At 42.8% G+C, this 26,183-nt stretch overlaps 1 protein-coding gene across 2 annotated transcripts; it reads left to right on the top strand.

The window, feature by feature from the left end:
• The first annotated feature begins 939 nt into the window (after positions 1-939).
• On the top strand, positions 940-22,627 carry RALB (RAS like proto-oncogene B). 2 transcript variants are annotated; one of them, XM_085227561.1, is made up of 5 exons: positions 940-1,122; positions 14,849-15,008; positions 16,240-16,448; positions 18,736-18,913; positions 20,763-22,627. In XM_085227561.1, exons 2-5 carry the CDS (start codon positions 14,895-14,897, stop codon positions 20,880-20,882), a joined length of 621 nt encoding a protein of 206 aa, XP_085083687.1. In that variant the 5' UTR covers positions 940-1,122; positions 14,849-14,894; the 3' UTR covers positions 20,883-22,627. The 2 variants fall into 2 exon arrangements, with proteins under 2 accessions (XP_085083687.1, XP_085083685.1); XM_085227559.1 differs by having other exon boundaries at positions 941-1,122; positions 14,852-15,008.
• Positions 22,628-26,183: the final 3,556 nt, after the last annotated feature.

Here is a 26,183-nt window from a genome sequence, read left to right on the forward strand (position 1 = left end):
TTACCATGGAGATTATACCAGGCAATATGCATAATGCTTTCAAACATGGCCTCAGATAAATGTTCTTCGTCATGACCGGATTACTACAAAGAAGTAGATTTCCCCTAGACAATTTGCAGAAGCAGGATAAAGGTGGTTTATTTCTCAAGCCTCTTCTTTGCAATGAAGCAAGGGGAAGTGTCAGCACTGTGGTGTGGGCAGCAGGCATGCTGTGGTCTGCTTGACAAGATCTGACTCCTCAGGTGCGTGGTATTTTCAGCTCGTAGGTAGGGTTTCATCCCAAATTAATCTCTTTTGTATGCTCACATCAGAGCAACTGGTCCCACCATACTGCCTGCGTGGTGTGCAAGATGGCCATGGAGACAGACACAATAACTGGGAAACAAGTCTAAGTCATTGTACTTGGCTTCTTTCGAGACAGGAAGAAACCATTCCAAGTACAATTTCACCCTGCCATTAGCAGACAGAGGTGGAAGGTCATTCTGTCTTCCTCCTCTGAGGCAGGCTGCATGGAAGCCCAAGGAGAAGGCAGGAGTTATCACAACCGCTCACACTGTTACTGTCAGCCCACAGAAGTCAGGGGAAGGAATGGCTTTCCCCACTTCCCGAGTGGGCATCACCACACAGACTGCAAGTCTGGAGGAGGACTAGGTCTGCCTGTGCGACCGCTTGGTAACGTCAGAGCTGAGCAGACAGAACGCGGATTTATGGACTGATGGAAGTTTTGAAGGAAGAAGAGCAGTCAATATACCAGCAGTCCTCTCCGGGAGCCGAAGACCCCCGCACAACCACAGCTCCCCAACCAACGCCACACGGACCACTCCCGCCTCAGCGCCGGCAGTCGCTCGGCGCCTACCGCCGCCCCGCGCCTAGCCCCGCCCACCGCCGCTATCTCCTCCGCCGATTGGCTTCAGCTCGTCACGTGACGGCGGGGCGGGGGCGCGCTCGCGGGGAGCCGGCCCGGGCGGGAGCGGCGCGCCGACGAGGGCGGAAGTGCGCGGCGGGGGCGCGCGGGCGGCGGCGGCGCCCCAATGAGAGCGCGAGGGGCGGCGGCGGCGGCGGTTAAAGCGGAGCCGGGCGGCGGGCGGGAGCCGCAGCGCGGAGCCGGATCGTAGTTCCTTGGTGAGAGCGTGGTCTCGGTTGACTCGTCCCGGTTCTACTCGCGAGGAGGGCTGTGGGGGAAGGGGTCGGTCACCGCGTCCCTGGGGCCTGCGCGGGGCCGCCCCTCGGGTAGGTATCGCCGCTACGCGCGGAGCTGCGGGCTGGGCTGCGAGGCACCGGCACCGAGTGGGGCTGCCGTGCCGGGCCGAGGTGAGCGGTTACGCTGTGTAAAGGACGCGGGAGGGCCGAGGGGTGAGCCGGGGCTGCGTGCGGGGCTCTGTGCTGCCGGCCCAGCGCTGCGCTCGCCCTGCGCCCCTTCCGGGCAGGTCCCGCGGGAGGAGCGCGGCGGTGCCGGCCGTGACCTTCCCGGAGCAGGGCGGGGAGCGGCCCGGCCGCCCTTCCGCACGGTGCTGCGGCCTGACCGAGCTTCGGCCGCGTCCCGGGGGTGCGTTCCTGAGGGGGTGAGGGCTGAACTCCGTGGTCTGGGCGGCCTTCTGTCCGCCGTGCTGTCCCGCCGCTGCTTTCCTCGTTCTGGGACTTGATTCCTTGTGGCAGAGGGAGAGAGCTGCTGCGCTGTTGAAGAGCATCTTGGAGGCATGGCTCCTCAGCAGTCTTTCTAATGCAAACTTGTTACCTGGGCTGTGCTTCTCGAAGCCGAGAGGAGGGACTGACAGCCGGGCCACATGTGTGATGGTTCATGCGAGCAGCTTGCTTGGTGGCTGGAAGTAACTTCCTTATGTCAGGAAAATGAGTACCAGTGACTTGAGTTCACTTGGCAGTAGTGTCTTTGCAGCTTGTTCACTTATAGTGACTTGTTAGCACACCTTTTATCTACTGTTCTAGTCACCTCTGCCTCTGTACTCTGAACTTTTTTTTTGTTTTTGTTCGTGATTAAACTTATATTAGCTTACCAATAGTAGGGTTTTTTTGCCTTCACTTTCCATATTAAATGGCTTTTATTTATGGGGAGTAGTCTGAAAGCGTTTTCCACTCCTTAAACAAGTTTCCTGTATTAGGCTGTATTGGTAGTGTATTGTTTGTTATATATCCCTCTTGAGAGGGCTGACTTGATTCTGTTTTGCATGCATAGCAAAAGGTGAAGCTGACCTATTTTCATTGGGTTTATATGTATGCTGCAGGGAAGCGTGTAGTTTAAAGAACTTAGTTGGAATGCTTTATAAAAAGTCTTGCCTGAAAGCTTAATTTGACCAGACAGTGCCCCTTCTCAGGCATTCTCTGAAACTCCTAAGCTTGTCTCTAATTGTCAGTGCAGTGGTGCTGGATATCTGGGGAGAAGATCAGTTTAGACATTTTGAGAAAATGCAGTAATGATGGGATGATGCCCATACAGCTGACCTCCTGCGTGGTGCAAGGATTCTGCAGCCTAATGGCTCTTCTGTGCTTTAAACTTTCTTTTGTTAAGTCCTTACTGAGTAAGTGCCAACTGATGTGACTGAATGCTGTACAGAGCAGCTCATTTCCCTTTGAAGTGTCAGTGTCCAGGCCTCACCAGCAGCTCTATGAGCAGAGCCCAGGTGATGTAGCAGAGCAGCCCTCCTGTCATATTCAGGAACCTGGTTTGTAGTTTGATCTTGTCCTGTTGCTTTGTAAACTCTGTTTGCTTTCCACTTAGTGGATACATGATAACGTTATGCTATCTAGTAATAACTAGATCCAGACTCCACACAGCTGACTGATTAAATTATGTTCTGTTACACAATGAATTCATCTGAATGGCCTCTGCTAACAGAGGTACTGAAGGACCCTGTTTCTCATGTCACCTATGCAGACAATAAGCGTTCAGGGAGTGCAAGTACATAGTGGTATATGAAAACAATTAAGTGGCCTTGAGGGCCAGCAGGTGTGTTGTGCCTGGAACACTCAGCTGAGGCTGAAGGTCTGTGGGAGTTGGACTGACCTTCTGTGTTTGGAGGAGGTGCCATTGAAATGGATGAGCACTGCTCCAATGTTTGCCTCCTACGCCCTGTATGCATTGCTTCCACTAACCTTTGCATGTTTGATTTATGAAAGGTGCTGATCCCAGTTGTTAGCCAGGCTAGATGGCAGCTGTGTTCTCAAACTTTCTATTGATGTCCGATTCCTCTGTTAAAAAAACTACGTTCTTCAGACTTTTTGTTCTTTCCTCTTTCTTCATCTTCAGAAACTTCTCTGCCACCATCACCAGTGGTGATGAGGTTCCCATGCTTCTTATCTGCTGTTGCATGGAGTGGGAATGTCAGCAAACAGCCTTGGCTCTTTCTTTGGTAATCATCAATTTTATGGTCTTTATTCTATAATAAAACCGATGCCTAGCTGTTCCAGAGGCCAGGGAGCAGATGTTTAAGAAGTACTTGTTAATAGTTTTTAGAGCGATCACTTTATCAGTAGCTCCTTGTAGCCACTAAACAGGACTAAGTAATTTCCATCACTGCCTGCCCCAGAAATATCATGCCTTGTTAGTTAGGCAAGTCAAACCTATGGAACTTCTGCTTTGTGTTCTTCTGAATAATGCTTCAATAATGTTAATAGAGGATCTGTTCTGTCTGTGCTTGAGATGTGCACGTGTTTCTTTAAGACCTGTCACAATGAAAGCTGTAAGTTATATAATGTGAGGATGCTGTTTAGGTGCTGTGTTGGTTCTTGAATCGTTTTATGGTGGTAGCTGCTTACCTACAGCTGTCTTGTATGTGGACCTTGACCCAGCAGCCTTTCTGATGGCTACAGAAGTGGCCCAGAAAGGTGCAAACAATGGTTGATTACTGAAATGTGAGACTTAATGGAAACACAGTAGCTACTAAAAGCTTTGCTCAAATGGAATCACAAATCAAACACTGAAAAAATCAGTTCTAAATTATAAGCGTTTGTTAAAGCTTTAAACCTGTCAGCTGTTACTTTTAGTGTTGCTGTCAGTTGATGTGATTAATATGAAATACTTCAGGCTGTTAAGTATATTGGTGAAGCTGGAGACCTGATATATTCTTAAATTAGGAATGTGGCGGAACTAATCAGTGTTGGGCTGGAAAGCTGAAAGCACGCTGAGTTCTGTTGATGTTGCCATTGCTTTGGGTTATGGCACTTCTTATATATCTTTACATGGGGTAAAGGTTGCTTCTCAGAAGAATACTGCAGGCTCCACCATACTCTGACTTTGGGCATGGTTTTATCATCCTTTAGATGGCCAAGCGAGGGGATGTTATTTTTAGAGGTAGTGACACAGGTTTTTGTAAGCCAGGGGTTGCTGACAGAATATAGCATTACTAAAAACATGAGTGCTTAAAAAGACCATAGGGGCCACCTGAGCTTTGGACTCCATATTGCAGAGCATCAGCTAAGTAGAGTGGATTTCTTAAGGTTAGTGCCACTGCTCCATCCTGTCCTGTGTGTGCTTGGAACTCGTGCCATTCCTCATTCTATTTTTCATTTTCAAAATGGTTTAAGAACGAATCTATTTTCTAACAATTCTGCAAGCTCAGTGTGAATTTTTCTTCTTTATAAGACAACTTAAAATTTAAGTAGGCTTTACGGGCCGAAGCTGGAAAGGAAAGAACCTTACTTAATTTAAAGTGTTGTTAGATGTAGGTTGGTGGTGATGCTGTACGTTTTCATTCATTTTGTTTGTAGGACAGGGATCAAGCAGTGGTTTAGTCCAGCTACGCTCCTGAAGTGTTCACAACTGATAGCAACTGATGAGCGTGCCTGCTTTTTACCTCTTGTAAATAAAAATCATATGAGGGTCTGAATTAAGTGTTAGTTGAGAAGGACTTGCTGTCATTTTTAAGCTCTGCTGTACTTTTGCTAGCTATGAAATAGATGTTTGGTTTGAAAAGGCTTCCCAGAGATAAAATGTGTGGGAAGTGTATTGCAGGAGCACAGACTCAAATTGTAACTGCTGAGGCTGGAAGAAGCTTCAGGAGACTTTTTGTCCAGCCTTTTACTGCCCACACTAACCCTGACCCCAGAGCTCTGTAGTAGCCTAGCATCCATCCATAGGCATTCCCACTGCCCTGATGGAGGGGCAGTTCTTTGCCTTGCCTTCCTGGCAGAGCTGTAGCCATCCGTGGCTGCACTCTTGTCATGAGATCCCAGCTCATCTCTATGTTCCTGGCAGGACTGCAGTTCCTGTGACTATATGTGGACTTCCCCTGGCATCTCCTGTTTGTTTCTCACCCTGCATGCTCTGGTGTATAGAAGCAGCCCATTGCACTGATTTCCAAGGGAAGACATGAGAGCAGGAGGTGAGCTGGCATCTATCAAGATAATAGTTTTCTGCTCTGAGAACGGAGCAAATGTCTCAAAGAGCAGGCAAGGATAAATGTATGACTTATACTGCTCTGGTTCTGTGGTTTTCATGTGACCTGTCACTTGGTAGGTCTTAAAAGGAGTTGTTCTGGATGCTGTATGTGAAGTTCTATGTTGAAATCAACTGGTTCCTGTTAAAGTTGGGAAGAAGTTGCATGTAGCCCCATGCTGTTGTGACAGTTCGGTTCCTGTTTAAAGATGGGTAGAAATACTGCTGTTGGCTTTGAGGCAAAGCGTGTGAGCGCAGTATGCCAGAGGGCATGTGCCTGTGTACATACCTAAGATGTCTCTTTAGGTCAGTAGAAGGGTAGCTTCTGGATGTGGAATTTGCTGTTCCTGATCAGGGAGATTTGATATTTCTGCTCAGATGAGTCTTAACACAGCATCTGAATTGCAGATAAATACTAATTGTCTGAGGTAACCAGTGTGGCTGTTGTTGCTTTGTGTGATGGAAATGTGTTGATTGAAGATGGGGAAATTGGGTGCTTGGAGCAGAAGTGCAGTGTCTCTGATGAAGGGAGCTCTGACTCTGTGTGTCTGTGAGCCCTACAGTGGTTCAAATAGTGTGAATGCTTTCAGAGGCTGCAGGGAGATGGTTCTCCTGTGCCCCTGAGGAGGAGGGTGTCAATGATTAGAGTAAGGGGTTATTACCCACCTACATCCATTTATGTCAGCAGGTATTTAAGTATTTTACGCATCCACAGATAGAGTTGTGAGTGCTGCTCTCTAATTTCAGTTCAGGAGCAAGGAGTACTTGACACTCAGGTGTATGGGTAGGACCTGTTGCTGCTGCTGATAGTACTTAGGCCATGGTGTTTGGGCTTCTGCATTCCCCTGGGTGCCCAGACACTAGGAAACCTGAAGGTAGTTCCTATGGCATGGCTATGTTCATCCTCTGAGTGAGCAGCTTGCTGATTGCTGTGCTGTGTTTGCAAGGCCAGTGGGCTGGCTTGGGTGGGGAACTTGGGTTGCTAACACTTCCTGAGGCTGAAGAAGTCAATCCTGTGACTCTGTAGCAGCGTCATGACTGTGCTTTTGCAGCAGTTTAGTGGATCTGTTTTCTTCTGAGTTACATTGCTGCAAGTTATCCATTGAAAATGTGCTGTAATCTCATACTGACATAGGATTTGTCGTATTATTTTTGAAATCTCATGTGCTGTTTAAGATATACCCCAGCCAAATTTTCTGCTTGTGCAGTTCACTATGTTTCCAGAGGTCTGGTTAAAAGTCAGTATTAGATTAACATCTGAAACATGTCATTATGCCTAGCAGTGCTCTGGCAGACCTGGTGTGTGCTGTGTATCAGAGGTGAGCATGCTCTTACACTGAGAAGCTTTCCAAGGAAGTGAAGCTGAAATGCTCGCAAGTCAGTGCAGGGGTTGAGGTTGTTGTACAACTCTGCAGTGTCATTTATCAGGTATGAGCCTCACTGACTCATGCGAGGATACTGTCTGTGATTCACTGTAGGTAATTAGGCAACTAGACAGTTACCACTACAGTGGCAAACTTTGCATAGCAATATGAGCAAATTAGCTCAGTGTTTATGCTTGCAGGAGACTTGTATCTGTGTCCTTGCTAGGATAAGGGCAGCCAAGTGGATCAATCTCTTCTATAGTTTTTCCAAAGTGTCTTCTGGGCACTGGTGTTAGACCTGTTGGCAGCCTGAAAGCACATGGAGAAGGCTGGATGGGTAACTCCTACATTTTGACTAGATGTAATGGCATTAGTGTCTTCAGGTTCTTACTTCGGGTAGTGCTTTACCTTTTTAAAGCAAAGAGACTATCTTGCTGGTTACTCTGCACAGCAGTGTAGAAAATAAGGTAGTGGTCTCTGGCTTTCTGGAACAATTAACTTTGCTTCTGCAGTGCCATTTGTGAAACAGTCAGTCTCAAGGAGTAATAAAGGCCTTGCACTGTCAGTAGGTATATAATTCTAAGGGTTTTATGATAGAGCTGAGGTGTTCTGATAAACCAGGACTTTACCCTTTGGGAGTCTCCATTCAGGACCAACCTCGCCTCAGGATGATGCTGTATGTCCCTATTGGTGTGTATGTAATCCTGATGTACCCGCTGTCTCTTCTGGGGAAGAATAATCCCACTTGTTAAGAATGGGAAGCAGTGTGTTCTGTGCTTATCTCCTTCCTCATTGACTTGGGACGGGTGCCATGTGGCAGGCTGGTGCACTTGCAGGCAGGTTGAACCACGTGGAGCAAGAAGGATGCAGAGCTGTTACTGGAATCTAAAAGGGTAAGTATAGTATTAAAACAGCAGTTCTTCCATTTGATTAAAATAGAAGGTGCATACCAGTGGGAGAAAACAATGCTAAAAGCCTCTAACCATTAGAACATACAAGAAGCTTGCCAGGTGTGGCTCCAGTAGCTGTGAGGAGGGCATTTCCCCTTTGATTAGTAAGGAATACAACAGTGAATGGCTGTAGCAGACAGATTATTCTATAATGATTGTATATAATGATTTCTATGATTGTACTTAACTGCCAGCATTGTGGGGGACCAAGCAGCTCATGCACCAGTCAGGAGCGAGGTGGTCTTCCTGTCTTTTTGTCTCCTTGTATTTCAGTGCCCCTGGTGCACTGCAGCCAGGGCAGAAGTTCCAGCTCCCAAATAGCAGCGATCCCTTGAAGATGTGGGGTTGTGTTAGGTCTGTGCTGCTTGCGGGAGTCAGGAGCTGTGCTTTCATACTCTGTATGTATACGAACTAAGCAGTGCTGCTGTTGGCTTGCTGACAGACTTGTTGGTGCTTTTCCCTGGGAAACTGATGCGTGCTGGAGATTTGGCAGACTTCCATCATGACATTGTTTGTTTTCATTCTGACCCCCCATCAAGAGCTGTGGGGAAGGCTGTAGAGGAAACAGTCAGTTTATGTCCTTGCTTTATGAGGGAATCTGGGTAGAGATGACTCATCTGAGTGCTGTGGGGCACTGCTCTCTGGTCTGTTCTTGTGCATCAGATCCCAGAAGAGCTCACCTTCAGATAGCGTGGTCCAATAGATGAAGTGGAATAGCAGTGGAAACAACCATTAACTTCCGTTCTTACATGCATTTTCACTACTGTGTGTGCATTCAGTATACATCAATTAAAACATGAAAAAAAGTAAAAATGTCAGTGGCTTTTGTCTGCACAAAACCACTAGTGTGACTGGGAAGCTGCAGTTTACGGGTGCAGCACTGTACAGCTAAGTAGCTGCACTTCCTTTAACGAGCTCAGTTATGCAGTTTTAAGATGAGCTGTGTACTTAGAGCAGGAATGAACCTGGTATCGTAGCTAGTCCTAGCTTGGTGCCGAGTTGGAAGTGCTCTGTATATCTCTGTCCTCAAACAGTGTCTTTTAATGCTGATTTCACTGATCCCTCTTTGTTGGCTGAATGGTTTTTGTATTTATAAAGACTGATGGAAGAAAAACAGGCACTGCTTTATTAAGCTGGGAAATGGAGATGCCTACCTCAAGTCTGTGACAAAAATAGAATAATTGCAATAGAGATTTTCATACAGATCTGTATAAAGACACTCTCAGACCAAAATGAAGCAGTAGTTGCTTTCCAGTGTTTGCATTCAAGCTCTAATTAAAGTGATTTGCAGTGCTTTATGAACATGTGACTGCAGAACAGCACTGTTAAGATGACTGACTACATGCAGTGATAGTATGCTGCATTATCAGGCTGTTAGGAGCATTAACTTTGTATCTTGACCTTTGCAGCCTTATTTAGCTTATCACAGATATAAGCAGTCCTCCAGATGTGCAGCAGCTTAGAAGTACTACCTATAGGCAGTCTTCTTCACTTAACTGAGTAACTTGTCCCTAGTCAATACCTATTTTTTTTTTTTTACCCCATTGAAGGGAATTCTTGTTGGAATTATATCACCTTAGATACAGAGATGCCTGTGCGATTCTTGTTTTAGTACAGCATAAGATCTGATTGAAGTTATTTTAAACTGTTGCCCTTTTGACACTGTTCCAATACACAGCACTGCTGCAGGGTGGAATGCCTAGGTAGGATTTGGAGTTCAGTTGAGTTTTCCTCAGACATCGGGACTGTTGTAAGCAAAGCATCTTTAAGTTACTGCTGATATGCAGAGGCATTGTCTCATTGTTCTTAATGAGTTAGCTAGAAGAGTCATCTGAATGATATGAGAGGACTGTATATAAAGTGCTGCTTTCAGACTTGCTTTCTAAGCTGTGGTGATGCATCTTTCTTCAGAAAACTTGTGGGCGAAGCTGGGCTGTGCTTGACAGGGATGATGGGAGCAGTGTGCGAGTGTATGAGAAATAGTGATCTGTTTTAATCCGAGTACCTGGTGCTCCAGATCTGAGGATAGCCTTAAAAAGTAGCATTGCCCAAATCTAGCTAGTACTTGGCGCAGAGAACAGGGGGTTGGACTTGTGAACTGTTCTTGTGGTCAGGTAAAGCAACAATGAGTGGGAGGCACCCAGCTACAAGTTCTTATTCTGTAGAACTGCTTCAGATGTATGCACTTGAGGAAAAATACTTACGGTCCTTTTATAGCAAATTGACTCTAAAAGATTGCTTTAATAAATAATCTTATTTCAGTGGAAAGTTGAGGTTTTCTGCATGCAAATATGTTGAGCAGTGCAGAGCACAGTAAGGCTACCTGTATATACGTGGTCTGTGTATAGCTGCTGCTGGAAGACACTGGCCATCACAGCCACTCAGGCTAATTATGTATATATTTCTGACTCTTGGTTGTAACTAATGATGAATTTTGATTGAAACTACTGTAACAAGCGTGTAGCTTTTAGTGTGTCAAATAATGTATTTAATAGTTTTTTCTCAAACTCTCAAGTGTTGTGGTGTTTCTCATTCTTCCAACAGTGATCCAGTCTGTATAAATTCTTGTTTGGAGGGAATTCCTAGGATATGGGATTACCTTGCTTTTTCTTTGGTTCTTAAGTATTGTGTTTTCTGAATCTGTTTTTAGCTTCTCATCTGGTGTTGTTAACTGAGTAATGACAAAACTTCTAATAGATCTTGTACAGATAAGAAAATGTCTAATTACTAAAAGAAGATCTCAGGCTAGGGTTTCTGCTCTAGTGCTCAGCCCCTGTGCTGCAGCAGGGTGTTGGCTACACCAGCACACCTCAGGGGAGTGTGGGGTGGACAGGATTGTGAAGTTCACCTGCTTGCTCACTGGTGTGTGTAACCTTCTGACTGCTACAGTTGGCTTTACTTCTACAAATGTGCTCCCCATCACATCAGTACTTGGTACTGAGGTGTGAGGTCTTGCTGATGGCTGTCTTGTGGGAGGTGGGCTCGTGTACAGCTGGTGCAAGGGGGATGGAATGGAGAGAGAGGCATAAATGGGTGGTATAAATGGAAACTGTGAAACTGCTGCCCCATCCTTCTCTGCAAGACATCTCAGGCCAGAAGAGGTCCTTGATCTGATAAAAACATGGCCTGGAAAATCCACAGCCATGACTGAAGATAGGAGCACCCAGCAGTAAGTGGGGAGGGATGCGGGGACCTCCTGAGAAGGGATTTGTGCTGAGCACTTCATAATCTTTTTATTATGAAAACCAATAACTGGAGACACTCCAAGAGGTAAGATACTAGCACAGCCAAAAAAGCAGCATTTTATTTTTAGCATGCATATACTAAAATTCTTAGTAGCATTAAATACGCCACTTGAGATTAAGTGAACTTGTTTTTATAGTTGAACTACCAGTTGGAGCATTTACAGTCCATTGAAAGCTAATGGAATTTTAGTGCTTAAAGATTTTCTGGATAACCTCAGAACAGCTGAGGAGCTCTTACAGTTCATAGCTCAGTGAGATTGTTAATTAGTTTTGTGATCCAGGGAATTTCTGTGACTGCATTCTTGCAGGCGTATGGCAGAACCAAACACCCCAAAGCCTCTAATTCACGTTCTGATAAATGAGGATCACTAAAATACTGTTGTGGAACTTTGTCCTTTCTGTGCTTGCTTTGGATGACATCACATTTAAGCCTTTTTAATAGGGTGAATACCCAGATTTTCCTTTAAAACTAGGTGTCTGAAGGGTTTAACAAAGCTCTTCTGTCAAGCTATTGGGTGAAGTGTTTCTAGAATCCCACTTTGAAATCCAAAGAATGGCTGCTTTCAGTGGTGGGGTAGCAATGAAAAGAAACGTCCAAGGATATCAGCTGCATTGCAGAACAAGGGCTGGTCTCAGCAACTCTGTGCTTAGAGCTCTATTTCAGTTTTTTAAACCTCAAATGGAGTTGGAAAAAGTAGAAGTGATTCTAATTAACACCTCACTATGGCTCTAGAATTTCTTCCTGTTATAACAGAATATCTCCTGGAAAGCAAGTGGACTTATTGCGGCTTCTCATGTTTTTCTGTCTATGTTTAGTGTGTGCAGTAGTAAAATGGGTTCCTTTCTTGTGATGAGTGCTGTTTCCTTTAAGTGATTGCAACTGTGGAGGCTCAGTGTGGGTGGTGTATGTAACCTGGCTGAAACCATTCAGTAGTCATCTGTGCATCAGGGCATAGATTAAACCAGTCCTGTATGCTCATAGTGTTCTGGAGCAGGGTGACTGCTTAGGTTGAAGAGTAGAGTAGAAAAACTAGCACTGCTACATTTACATTTGGACTTCATGAAGCTGTAAATGAATGCTTGCTGTGAAGTACTCTGGTTTGCAGACACCTGCCAAGAACAAAACAACACTGTGCAGGTTACTCTATGGTAGGAGGTTAACCTTAGTTAACCTGGAGGAATTGCAGTCTGAACAGGTAAGATGAGGGAAGGCTGAAATAGTTGGGTTTAGGGCTACATTTTGAGGGTGGTACAGTTTGATTGCGAAAGCTTCTGGTAGGATTAGGTCTGTGGTGCAGGAGGGATCTTCAGAAGTCTAAATAAAATCAGCTTCTTAGTAACCACTGTGGCTTGATTTACAACTCTGGCTGTGTTTCATGTGGCCAGCCTGTCTGATAGAGCCTTCATTTGTTGGTCTAAAGATCCATTTTCAATAGCACCACAAAACTTCTGCTGTGTATATAGTTCTGTGTTGCCCATTATCAAAAACCCAGTTACTCAGTCCTTTTCTTTTAAAGCAGATGAAGCAGGTAATTGCTTCTAATTTCTGAAATGTAAAAGACTGCCTGGAAAAGTCTGTGTCCTGGTACGGGCTCTGTCTAGAACTTTCATCCACAGTGGGATGAAAAGTAGCCTGAAGAAACTCAAAAGGTGTTTCAAAAGGTTTTATTCTTACAGGTCATAGCATTTTCCACACCAAGTTCAGTATGACTTCTACCACCTGAAGGTAGATAACATAGAAATTGTAAGTCCAACCACTGACTGGATCATCGGAAAGTAAACTGTTTCTTGGGCTATAGAGGTGGAAAGGGAACTGAACAGTTAATCTCAATGAGTTTTGTTTGCTTTATTACAATATTCCTATTTAAAATCTCACTGTACCCTTTCTGAAACAGTGATGTGCTACTGGCCTGGTCCTGCCTGCCACATTGACGCTGTCAGGATCAGTCCTGTGCTGCATGGTTTCAGCCTTGTCTTGCTCTGTTCTGCCTGGCTCTTCTGTGGTTCTGCTTCCTCACCACAGGTCGTGGCTGCTCCCTTTATTCTCAGAAAGGACTGGGTGAGCTCCCTCCCCTGCTTTAAACTGCCTCTGATGCCTTATACTAAACCTGCAATCCTCCTGGTTTGGAACCTCAAGGGTAATGGCTAAATTCAGTGTCCCCAAAATGGATGTAGCAGGCAGATAAGAGTAGCACTCTCTATGTGGGGACTGTACTGTAACTCAGATGCTTGAAAAAGCATTCCTGAGAGTAATTCTTCATTGTTGGGGTGTTTGCTCTTGTATGGCACATGCTAGTCAACAACAATTTAGTCTGAGGTGTTACTTTTCAGAACATAGTTGTGCGAAGGGGGAAGAATTCTTTGCCGTTGGTGTCTACCAGGATGGGTCACCCAGTCTGGTGATGGAATTACTGACTTCAGATCTCAGTGCACGTAGTAACCTGGCTTGCCTGGAGCCAACTGCTTTTGAGTGAGGAATTTGAACTGAACAATATTCAGTGGTCCTTTCCACCCTATCTAATTCTAGAATGTTTGGAGCTTGTCAGGTTGTTAGTCCCTGGTTAGCTTTGTTAGTGTTAGGACTGCTAGTTATGTGAAAACCTTTTCCAGTGTAGTGCTTATATAATTTCTGTTGTAGGCATTACTCTTGTCTGGTAGAAGTCGATGGTATGATGGGTCTGCATGGGCTGATCACAGTTCAGGCTAGTTTTTGAGACTCCTGGTAGGCTTGTTCATAATTACTGTTCTGTGATAATGGAACTATTATAAGTCAAGGCAGGTATAGCTGCTTTTTGTAGCAGTGTTCTCTGCATGATCTGCTGTCCTGTCCTTCCTACAGCACTCAGCCGGGATAGGAATAGCTGGGGTCTTCAGCTGTCCTGCTGTGAGGACAGAGGTGTTGCTGTCCTTGCATCTCCCATATAGCATTTGTGTGTGGAGCACACATCTTTTATTCTCCTCACTCTGGGGATCATGTCCGGTGACAACTTCGTTCAGTTGCTTCATCTTTTGTTCCCTGTTTCCCAGCATGCTGTTCTTACAGCTGCTGTTCTATGCTAATCAGGGTCTGGCACTGCTACATCCAGCTGGTGGTAAATGCTGGAGACCTCCTAAACGAATAAGAAGTAACAAAAGCCACTACTGCACTTAAGTACTTAGTTTGTGTGACACATAACAAAAGCTTGTTGAAAAGTACTCATTTATTGAACTTGCTCTTTCTAGATTTGCAACATCAGGAGAAGAGCAGGTACTGAGTATTTCTTGCAGTAAAGCAGGATGTTTTCAAAAGCAAATTGTAGCATCAAAGGCTAGAATATCAAAATAAATGCTTATGCCATGTCATAAGACTTTCTGCTGGAAGCTTTTGCAATTTGTTCCTGCCAGAATTTTCTATGAATCTCTGCTTTTCTTATTAGCCTACATAGAGAAAAGATCAAAAGTCATTTTCATAAGCAGATCTAAGGTAGAGCTCTGTTAGTAGGTTGAAACTAAGCTGTATCAACTTTAAAGAAATATTTTAGAAAGGTGTAAAGCCTTATTATAAGAGAGAAAAACACAACTTCCTGTTACTACAAGTGTAGTTTCCTTTAGAAACTTCTCTAGGTGGCAGTCACATAGGATGGGTTTACAAACAAAAGCAGCTTGTTCAGTTAGTATGTGGCTGGGAGAAGCCTTTGACCTTTCTATTACTCCTGACACAGGGAAGGCATTTGTCCTAATACAAGATATTAGGACAAATACTTCCGTTCTAGACATCAGTCTAGACTTCATTTCCAGTGCATGGGAATGGCTTGTTCTCCAGGCTTCCTGGATGGGGTTTTAATGTGTTTGTTCCACAACAGCGAGATGCTTTACCTGCATGGTACTGCTATGGCACTGATGTTTTATTTTTTCTGTCAGCAGGTCTGATTGGTTGTCTGGTACTTCACTGGTGGCAGACAGGACAATGGCTGCCAGCAAGGGCAAGAACCAGAGTTCCTTGGCACTCCATAAAGTAATCATGGTCGGTAGTGGAGGTGTAGGCAAATCTGCGCTCACTCTCCAGTTCATGTATGATGAGGTAAGTAGCTTTGGTTTAGTTTTTCTGAATCTGAATGGGTGCAGCTTACTAAATGCTTGTGATGGGGGTGAAGGGACTTAATCTTAGTAGGAAAAGGTCTAGTGACTGGCCAAGAATAACATAAGAATCTGTGAAGGGTGCCCTGTAGGAGCATTTCTGGCCAAGAGTGATGGGATTGACGCTTTCTGGTGAAAGAACAGCTTCAAAATGTGCCAACAATTGAGTGCGTGCAGAGCCTGTTAAAATTGAAATTAATTTGGTTGCTATTTGTTTTAGCCAGGTAAGGTCATAAGTAAGCATTCTGTCTTGATCTCAACCAGCTGGAGCAGTATGCATGCTTAGTTCTTCCATACTGATATATGGAAAGCTAGATCAGGCAGTCCAGACTAACATAATTGAACTCATGATCTGCTAATTTAGAATTTGGCCATTATTTGCAGGCTGTCCAAACATTGTAGTAATGTATCTGAACAGGCCCCATCACTGAGGGGTGATGGCATAGGTACTGTTGTGGTACCTATGCTGAGATAACTCAGTGCTTCAGCTGGCTTGCCTTTGGCATAAGGAAATCGGTGGCAATGCCAGCTTGAAAGCATGAACTTCCTGCTACACCACCTCTAGCATGGCTGATAGAGAAACACAGTCAACTTAATCAGGCTCATGGCACAACCTTCTGTTAGTCGTTAAGACTAAGGAGCCTATGCTGGGCGTGTACTGTCAACACCGAATTACAAGTGGAGTTGTCAGTGGCTTTGTGTGTTTGGTGAGTACTGAATGTGTTTAACTATATGCCCGTATAATTATGGAGCAACTTTTTATGTTCAATGACTGGCTGTTGTCATCTGGGCTTGTTGGAACTATGGATAGTTGTGACTGAAGTACACTCAGAAATGCTTTGTTCTTGAGGTGGGAGATCTAGATAATGCAACCTGTTCATCATGAGCTAGTAGCTTACACTGTGTCTTTGTCCCTGAAATTGTGCTGAAATTGCTGAACGGTATTTTATTTAGGAAGACAGTTTCTCTTGAGTAGGCAGATTGGCTCTTTGATGTATTAAGTACTTAAATAGCTTGCTTTTTATAGTAAAAAAAAAAAGTGATGGAACTTAGTAACTGACTGAATTATGATGAGGCTTTCAGGAATTTAAGCATCACTGAAGTGGGAGAGAATGGATATAGGCAAATACTGAGCCCTTCTGACAGTAGTTCTAAGCACCAATTTCTATCTTCAGTTTGTAGAAGACTATGAACCTACCAAGGCTGACAGCTACAGAAAGAAAGTAGTTCTAGATGGTGAAGAAGTTCAAATAGACATTCTGGACACAGCAGGACAGGAGGATTATGCAGCAATCAGAGATAACTATTTCCGCAGTGGGGAAGGATTTCTTCTAGTCTTCTCAATAACAGAGCACGAATCCTTCACAGCTACAGCAGAATTTCGGTAAGCATTCTTCCCACAGGCAAGGGGATATGTTTGGTTTCTATTCTACTCTGACAATTCTTCATAAAAGCTACAGCTCTTTCTCCTTTATCCATTACCTTTTGGTCCATGAAAGTGACAATACAACCATTTTGTTCTTGGTAACTAAAACCACTGTTCCATGCCTCTGGCTGCAGTTGTCTTCATGTCTTCAGCTTGTGAGTACATTACGCCATCAGCAACTTCAGGCAAATAACAGATTCTTGGACTCTTAGAACTTAGGTATTCAAGCCAGTTTTCAGTCTTTGTGGATGTGGAGTTTAATTATCTGAGAGCAGTACTTCTGGAATTAAGTCTGCCTCTTGGCCAGGTTTCAGACACTGTTGCTTACTGCTAGAAGCAGGTGCTCTAAGGGAGGGAAGGATTAGCCTCCACACTCAGGTATGGGTTGGTGCCAAGCAAGGGTTGGCAGCTAAGCAGCGCTATTGTAGGCAGACATGTTCCTAGAAAGACACACGGTGGTAAATGCTTCTGTTTTTTGTTCTCAGGATTAGTAATTCTAATGTAAAAATCAGTACCAGACTGAGCACAGAAACTGCTTCTGTACCGTAAAAGAAAAGAGTTTTGACCAACTATTCTGGTCCCAGAGCTTCTGTATTCAGGTTCTTTAGGACAAATGTTTTGGCTTTTTTTGGCTAATAGCTGTTGCCTCAGTGTAGAAGACAGTTCAGAGATTCCTTAAGAGTTCTGTCTGCTCTTCATCAGTCTGATTTGTTTTCACTTGGCTTTATTGAAAGAAGGTTAACAGACAATCAGCACTTAAATTTCTGCTTACGGAGCAAGGCAGACACTTACTTCCAGGATATTATAATAGCTATAATGTTTCCTTCAGGTTCTAGGGCTTTTGTCCAAGTTTTTAACGTATTTTACCATTCCAACAGTAATAGGTAACTATGCAGTTCCCTAAGAGTGTGTTTGTCACATATGTGACAAAAAGGGTGGTAGTCACAGGGGACACAACAGGAGCTGTTTTGTTTGTTATGCTCTGTTTGGAGCATTAAAGGAATGAAACAGCTGAAGTAGTGTTGGGCTGAAAGTGAGTGCAAAGACTTTTCATCATGGAAGACGGAGGGGAAAAAGTCAATACCAATCAAGCAGGTACAAAACTAGATACTTCTAGGAGTACCATGTCTGACTCTTAGCTTGGATGCTTGACCGAAATAAAGTTAAACCTGAGGCTTAAGGCTTTGGTTGAGAAGGTGTAGTGGTATATTTCTTGTTGGTTTTTCTTTTTAGACTTCTGTAACTGGATTAACAGTGTGTTGGTTGAAGATTCCAGCACATCCAGAGAAATGAAAAAGCAATGCTAATCTTCAAGGTGAACAAGGACGTGAAAGCCATGAGATGGAGAATGGTTTTTTTTCTGAATGGTTCTGAATTAAACAATATGGAAATAAGTTAAAATGAGGTATTTAGTTGAGAGGACTAGTAAGAATTGGTGGTTTGGAAAAAAAAAAAACAAACACTTTTTCAGGAAGAAGGGAAAATGGATAGCCTAAAAATAACTGCATACTGGTATGACACTTCCAGAATTCCAGATGGACAGCAGCATGTGTCAATCTAGTTTCAACCTGTCTTATTCCAGTATTAGCACAGGCTTTGAGACTTGTCTATGGCATTGTGTTCACAGTCTCCTTTCTCAGGTGCTGATAGGTCCTTCTTGAATGGGAAAAGGATAGCAAGGTTAATATTGATCAATTCATATTTCTTCCTAGAAGGCTTTGAAGGAGGAAGACTTGCTAGCCCTTCAGTGTAGTGCTGAGCTAGTAACTAATGACTGATGTAGCCATTAAAAGAATAATCTTTGCCAGTGACTTCTGTTCTTAACTTACTACTTTGACAAAGTCTTGATGCTGCCTGCACCTGTACTGAGATGGGGTAAAGACTTGAAATTGAGGGTGGTAACTAAACACTGGGCTGAAATCTGGCAAACTTGTAATTTTTTTGCATTCAGATGTGAACTCCTGTTAAGTTGGTCTTTTGCTGCATTACTTTTCTTCTAGAGCCAGGGTAGCAAAACTTCCAACTAAATGGTGAAATAGCCTTCCTGAAGATGTAGCTTTTACTTGGTGTGAAGCCCATGGTGTTGAACTTAGAATCACTTAAACTGTATTTGGCTGTTTGGGGACTGACTTAAGTAGCGTGCAGAATGCTAGTAGTGTGCAGACCACTTGATCTGTTCATCTTAAGAGTAGGGTTTTTGTTAATATCACTAGCATGTGCTTATTTTTAATACCCGATGCATTAGGGAACAGATCCTGCGTGTGAAGGCTGAAGAAGATAAAATACCTTTACTGGTAGTAGGAAACAAATCTGACTTGGAAGAGCGCCGACAAGTGCCTGTAGAAGAGGCTAGAAGTAAGGCAGAAGAGTGGGGTGTGCAGTATGTAGAGACCTCTGCCAAAACTAGAGCAAATGTAGATAAGGTAAGACAAATAACTTGTTTTTACTACAGTTAAACTGGTACTGCCTGCTTAAGAGCTGAGTGAATTCTTGACTCTTGCTGGAACAAAAGCAAATCCAGGTTTGGACTTCAGAAAGCATAGGTTATCAAAAGAAGCAACTTAATGGAATGTGTACACTGAAGTAAATACATAGCTTGGGCAAGCCTAGAGACAGTACAAGTTAACAGTATTGTTTTAACTGTTTGTACCTGAACTAGCTTTTCAGTAAAGCCTGTTTGCTATAGTTGTTGAACTGTTTCCATCCTTCCCTGCAAAGCTGTATAAGGTGGTTGATGTTAAAAACTTGACGCTTATTTTTGTCAAGATTGTTCTGAATTGACCAAAAACTCTTGTGATGTTCCTATCATGTTTTGATTTGCACATGCTGATATAGGACAATCATTCTTAGTGTTTCTGCTGCTGCTTTGACTAAATATTGGTGGGACATTGCTAATGAGAAATAAATTCACCCAGCAGGAGAAATCAACAGTTTCCAATCTCCTTTTGATGTGTAGTTAAGCAGTTTATTGAAGAGAGTACCCTTTTACTTCCATATTCTTCAGAAGATGCCCCTAGGCTTAGTGTTGGTCCCTCTTAAGAGCTACAGAGATGTAGCTGAGTGAAATGTGCATTTGTTCTCAGATTACAAATTGTAAGCTTTTTCCTTGGCCATGCATGTAGCTTGTTAAGCTCTAAAGGCAAAGGTGTTGTAGACAATTCCTTGATCTTTTAGTCCATTAGCTCACTAATAGAGGTGTAACTGGTCCATAAGTTACCTAGTAGAAGCTTATTTATCATAGTATTGATTTAAAGCAGTGTATAGAACTCTCTTGAGTTGAGACTTCTTCATAGATGATATAGAATCTCAGAATTGCAGGGGTTGGAAGGGACATCAAGAGATCATTGAATCCAACTCCCTGCTAAAGCAGGATCCCTGTGATAGGCCACACAGGTGGGTGTCTACATGGGTCTTGATTATTTCCATAGAAGGAGACTCTACATTCTTCTATCTAGGTAGCCTGTTGCAGTGCTCTGTCACCCTTACCATAAAGATGCTCTGCTGCATGTTTGTATGGAACTTTCTATGTTCAAGTTTTAGGTCACAGCTCCTTGTCCTATGCTACATGCCACTTAAAAGAGGCTTGTTTCTAAGTATCTCAATTCTGCATAGTTCCCTGTTTAAGGAGCATAACTGTATGAGAGAAAACAGTTGTTTTATAATACTGATTTTTTTTTTCCTAGTAACTCTGTGAAACAGCTATTCCATCTGATGGTGTCTAGTTAAACACTGGACCTGCATGGGTAAAGTTATCTAGGATTTTGGGTGAAGGCATCAGAATAATGACTTCCTGAGAATCTTCTATGCAACAGGACTTCCTGTACCTGATACTGCCACTCTGAATGCTGCATCTCTTCTTAATTATAAAACAAACAGAATATTATGCAGCAGGATATGTGCTTGTAACCACATGGGAAGGACCAGACTAAATACTTTAGTTAATGAGAGTTATTTGCTGGGAAATGCTTGCTAAGCGCAGAGAAATATTATCTTGAGCTCTGAATGCTACTTTTGTACAAGAGCAATATTCAACAAAAAGCTCTTGAAACAGAGCTGTTGAATGACTTAAGTTACGATAGTCACAGAATAGTCTTGCTTCTTGCCACTGCTTCAGGTACCATAATTCTTGAGTTTGTTGCTCGGATATGTGTCCAGATTTGATTCTGCTGCTAGGTACCTTGTTGTGCTACATCACTTATGTGCCTAATACAGTAATCTGTATCTGTTTTTAGGTGCCAGAACTTGTTTAATCTTTTTGTTTTTTCCCTCCAGGTATTCTTTGATTTAATGAGAGAAATCAGAGCAAAGAAAATGTCTGAAAACAAAGACAAGAATGGCAAGAAGAGTGGAAAGAACAAGAAAAGCTTTAAAGAAAGATGTTGCTTACTGTGATGCTTGGAGACTGTGTATATCTATCTACAAATGGCATGGATAAGATACCACTAAGGATATAGGGCTGGATTCATGAAAGGAAGTCTGTATTGACTCCCTTATCTTTTGCTTTGCATATCATACCTTCAAAATGTGAAAACAACTTTGAAACCATTTCTGGTATTCAACAAAACCTATGCCTACTTAAACTGAATTGTCTCTGTCTTCCCAGTGTCTTTCAAAACTAGAAACTATTGAGGTTTCAGAACTACAATCACTCTATTTGGTTGTACGAAGTTCTTTTATATTAACTTCCTGGTTTAATGTTTCAGATTGTTTCTTGAACCTCTACTGGCCTTAACAAGCACAGCTGTTCAGGTTCAAATGGTTTTTCCACTGTTGCCCTTATTAATGTTGCAAACTGCAGAAAAGCTGGATGACAACTAGTCAGAGTTTGTCTCTGCCTTCTGTTAGTGGTTACTGAGTTGTTAGATTGAAATTTGCTGGTTTCCTTCTTATGCTCCACTTAAATAGCAACTGACACTTGAGTCAACTTGAAACAAACTTCCTTCCATGTTCTGCTCAGTCAATATGGCATTCATGAATCAAGCCTCAATTTGGACTTATTTAGATAATACAGAAAAGATATTTAAATATCGGCATTCCCTGATGTTGTCTTCTCATCCTTAAATTAGGGTTATGGGATGAGAAAATACCTAAGCTTTTCATCAGAAGAAATAGTTGCCACAGACTCCTAGAAGTGCCATCCTGGATTTCTCCCATGTATTGTGGCTGTTATGCTCATTCTGCATTGGTCGTTCATCCCCTTACTGGTACTGGAACAGTGAAAATCAGTGTTCATCAGTTTTGTTTATATTGGAGAATGTGTAACATGTTGGGAAAGTGGGAACATCTGCATCCATTTCCTGCTGAAAATGAAAGCTGAGTAGGGATGGCTCACATCACAATCATGTCTTGGAATAGGTGAGGCGTACGTGCTACCTCTGATTAATTGGCTAGTGAGTCTTGTGTTTGCAAAAAGTGAATGAAGTTGAGCAGTTGCCATGTCTGTTACTCACTGTTAATTTTATATGTACTGTTTCTGATGCATAGCAACCTAGCACATGGAGATGCATGTTGAGTTTTGCTGTCGGTTATGCAATGGTGGTCATGTCTTAAGCAACAAAAACCAGCCTAGAAATGGAAGGGAAGTCAGTACTTAGCAGGTCTTGTCAGCTGACTGAACTGTTTTCTGATGCAGTTTAAACTAAGTGTGGTTGCCAAAAAAAAAAAAATACTTCTGTTGCTGTTGTAGAATGTAACTGTCTCTTCTGTTTGTGGAGTCTCTCAATGAATTATGGATATTTCAAAGGAGTAGACAGACTTGAAGTAGTGACTGTACCTTGCTTTTTAACCGGATGCTTAAAGCACTATTGGTGAAAAGATGATGCTATGTGGTTGTTCAGTGAAGCACACTGCAGCACTAAATTAACAAATACTGTTTTGTGAGGTGAAGGAGTAGCAAATACTGTTCAGTACTTAGTATTGTAATTTGAGGATGAAAAACATTTTTAACATGTACTAGATTGCTCTTGTGCATTCCACCTCTGAACTTCGGGGAGAAAAAAGTTAGATATTAGAACCTCTGTTGGTCTGAGGTTTTACAGGGATTTATCGTGCTCATTGTCTTCCATAACTAGTTTAACTTGTCAGGCAACTCATTGGACTGGGGAAACTGTACTAAATAAAAGGTGCTGTAATCTTCATGTCAAGTTTAGTTCATTTTCTGTTGATGTTCTGTGCACAGAAAGAATGGTTCACAAAGTCTGGAAATAATCCTTTGAATAATATAATTAATTGGTATAACAAAGCCAACTGAGTGTAGTTCTTGAGGCAGAGGCTGGGAGCCTAATGGCTTATAGAACCGCATGAAGTGTACCACCTGTGTCTGAAGCCTAAACACCCAGTGGGACACTTAAAGCTGTCTAAAGCTTCTAACAAAACTTCCTCTTGAGCTTAGATTTCATTTTTGTGCACACTGTATCTACAGCACGTGAATGTCCACTTCTGGAGGCGGACCACTCACTTAGGTTTGGCTTTAGTTGAGACCTAAAGGTTAAGTCCTTAATTAACCTAAAGGATAAACAATGGCTGTGTTCACTTTACAAGCTTACCTAGGTCAAGCCCCTCTGAGGCGGATTGTAAAATGTGAGTAACAAAACTGAATAAGCTTTCCTTGCTATATGAATAGTGAACTCAGCAAAGCTTACAGTGAGTGCCTCAACTGTTAGCTCAAGTGACTTTCATGCTCTGACCTTTGACCTCTCTAATCATAACATACCTGACAGTATTAGGACAGATGAACTTCTGTTCAGAACAGTCACTCTCCCACTGGTGTTTTTATGTTGTGTGCTGGCTTCATTCAGATCACTTTGTCTCAACAGATAAAGCCCTAGTGCTGAGGTAGACTTGCTTGAAAGAAGCTGCTTGCTGTTTCATTGCTTGGTACTGGATTTCTTCAGTGCTCTGGTCTTGTCACTCCTAACAGAAGTGCTAGGCCTAGAGGCTAAATTCAGCAGCTCTTCAGTATCCTTTTCTGTGCTTCCGAAAAGCTTCAATTTAACTTTCCAGATGCAGCTGGAAACATGGTAAACAGGGTGGCTGCTCTGACTGCTTTGTAACAGTGGGCAACAAGCTTTGACTTGCACCAGGAAGTGAATGAAACTGTTCCCCTGAACTGGAATTCTGCTGCCTTCACCTCATATGGTGGATGTGCCTGAATGCATGTTCTTATAAAAGTGTATTGCCTCTTTGTGGGTTCCTGAATTACTTCCAGGTGTGTTTCAGTGGACATCAGTATGAGGTGGGTTGACTGGAATGAATATGGAGTGGCACAGAAAAGCTTCCTTTAGATTTGGGGGTTTCCTGTGAACAGAACAAAGGTATCTTTTGGCTTCTAATTTAAACAAATATTTACAGATCAGATACGTGGAACAAGGAGGTCTTCAGCAAGAGCTGTGTGTGTGTAGCTGCCTGCTAGCCTTGTTGCCTAGCTGAGGCAGTTTAAGAATCTGAAGCTGACACATTCTAGTAGCCTTTGCATGTTTGGTAATTCAAGGCTAAGTTTTCACTTCATCAGTGTAATCTGCCTTGAATCTTCCTTGAAAATGGCTGTAGGTAAGTAACTGGATATTTGAGGCTGGAGGTCATGCAAGACTTGCTTGCCTAAATGCAAGCACATAGCCAAGTGTTTTTCTTGCATAATGGCTTGACATAAAGTCAGGGCACTGTTTACTGTGGTGTGTAATCTCTTGTATTTGGTGTAGCTGTAGATATTGAAGTGTTCCAGTCTTCAGATATGGGTAAGCATGTATGAGACAAGCCTCCCATTCAAACAGAAGCTAAGTCACTATAAAGTGCAACTTCAAAAAGCAGGTTAAACTCAGGAATGTGAAAGCTGAATTTTGCTGACTAGAAAAGGCTGTCTCTAGATGAGAATACAGATCATGAAGAATGTTCACAGTGACATCATATGATGTGTTACATACAGATCAATGCTCCTTTACTGCAATTTCTTGGCAAACCTTTGGCTTGGTGAAGAAAGATGTACATTCATTTACTGAGTATTAAACTTCAGCAAGACTTTAGTACTTATCCAAAGTTCCTGTTGAAATCTATCTGGCTAATACTTTAGGTCTAAGGCACAAAGCTGCTGTTTGGAATGCAGTGGGGGAGGAATGAATTGAAGTAAATGCTCACCATGAATATTTTTTAAACTTTCCAAAGTGTTAATCCTGTGCTTGGGGCTGACAGGTCTATCAATTCTCCTTCAGAAAGATGCTGTTTATCAATTCATCTCACTTCAAGCAAAGCTTATGTAGACAGAAGCTTCTTTTTAATTGCTATAAGCATATGTTGCTATATTCACCTCCTGTTAACTGTATAGATGGGAGAATGAAGGAAGAACAACAGAAACTGATTTTCACTGTGGTCTCCACACTTCATGGGAATGGCAGGTGTTCCTCTTAGGAGGGGAAGGTGTTATCTCTAACACCAAGAGGGAGGTTTAGCAAAGAGGAAGTGATTGTGATGGCGAGATTTAATAAGACTGCTTCGAAATCATGTACATTGCCAACTTTTTTCTTATGTAGCTTCAAAGCTTTGTCTCTAATGTGCACAAACATTTCTAATCTTTATAAAAGAGATCACTCCATTATTGTGCTAATACAACTGATTTTTATTACTATTGACAATAAAAAGAAAAATAGGCACCACATTTGTTTGTTATTGATTTTTACAGTATTTGTAAGTCTAATTCCCAAATTCTTAAATCAAACAACCACTGATTTTTCAGTTTCTGGAACTAAGCTTTTTTGAATCAAAGTTGTAGCATGGCTATATTACAGGCTGTGAGGAAGGAGGGAAAGAAGTGACTGAAAACTCTCACATAGGCATTGGTGAAATAGCTTATGTATATTTCAGAACTCAGCTGCTGCAATGGTTTGTTCACTTCCATAGCTCCCTTTCTGCAACCTAACTGGATCAGATGGCTTGCATCAACTGTCTAAACAGTCTTTTCACCTTACTTCATTGATCTTGATGAGCAAGTAACAAAATAAGCAGTGTTGTGCAGAAGAGTTGGTACCTAGTGTGAATGTGAAGCTATTGTGTTAGTTTGTAATGAACAAACTTAAGTTGAGATGCCTCGTAGACAGGATGGTCTGGGACAAAAACACTGTGCTGTCATGCCACTTAATTCTGAAAGGGTTTTACAGTAAATCTGCTGATGGGTGCACTTTCTGTTGACATGGCTCTGTAAGTTGGAAGTAGAACATTCCTTTGACTTCTGGACAAGGATTACAGCTGTTTACATAATCTTGCTAATATGGTGCTTGTGTAATGTTTGCCCTGTGTTTTGTATTGATTTTGTGTAGCTCTCCTTTCCAATTAACTCTATTTTTAAAATACTTTTCAGCAGAGAAGGGGTAACATGAAGAATCATAGGAGGCAGGATGCTGCTGCCTTGCTGTGCCCTAAGCCCAGAACAAACCCTGTCAGGTTGGCCCTCAAGGTGCTCATAAGGAGGTGGCCTTCCTCAAGTTAAAGCAGTGTGAAACTGGTGAGTGTCTGCACATACGTAAGGACAAAGGTTGAAGGCAAGTTGCCTGTGCTCTGCCATAATCAGAACAGTTATCTGGTGTGGTTTCTTCTGTGTGCTAAGCGCTTCACCTGCTCGCGTGGCACAGGCACCTCTTCCTGAGAACTGCTGGCTCCATCTTGTGGCTTTCAGAGTTAGCAGCTCTACCATGGAGAGGGCTGTTC

This window comes from Meleagris gallopavo, chromosome 7 (genome assembly GCF_905368555.1).
Source record: "Meleagris gallopavo chromosome 7, MGAL_WU_HG_1.1, whole genome shotgun sequence".
NCBI lineage: Eukaryota > Metazoa > Chordata > Aves > Galliformes > Phasianidae > Meleagris > Meleagris gallopavo.

Excerpts from the sequence above, each read along its gene's own strand:
- RALB (XM_085227561.1), top strand. The coding sequence starts at position 14,895 with ATGGCTGCCAGCAAGGGCAAGAACCAGAGTTCCTTGGCACTCCATAAA. Across the intron at positions 15,009-16,239 it reads TCCAGTTCATGTATGATGAG|TTTGTAGAAGACTATGAACC; the intron begins GTAAGTAGCTTT and ends TTCTATCTTCAG. Across the intron at positions 16,449-18,735 it reads ACAGCTACAGCAGAATTTCG|GGAACAGATCCTGCGTGTGA; the intron begins GTAAGCATTCTT and ends CCGATGCATTAG.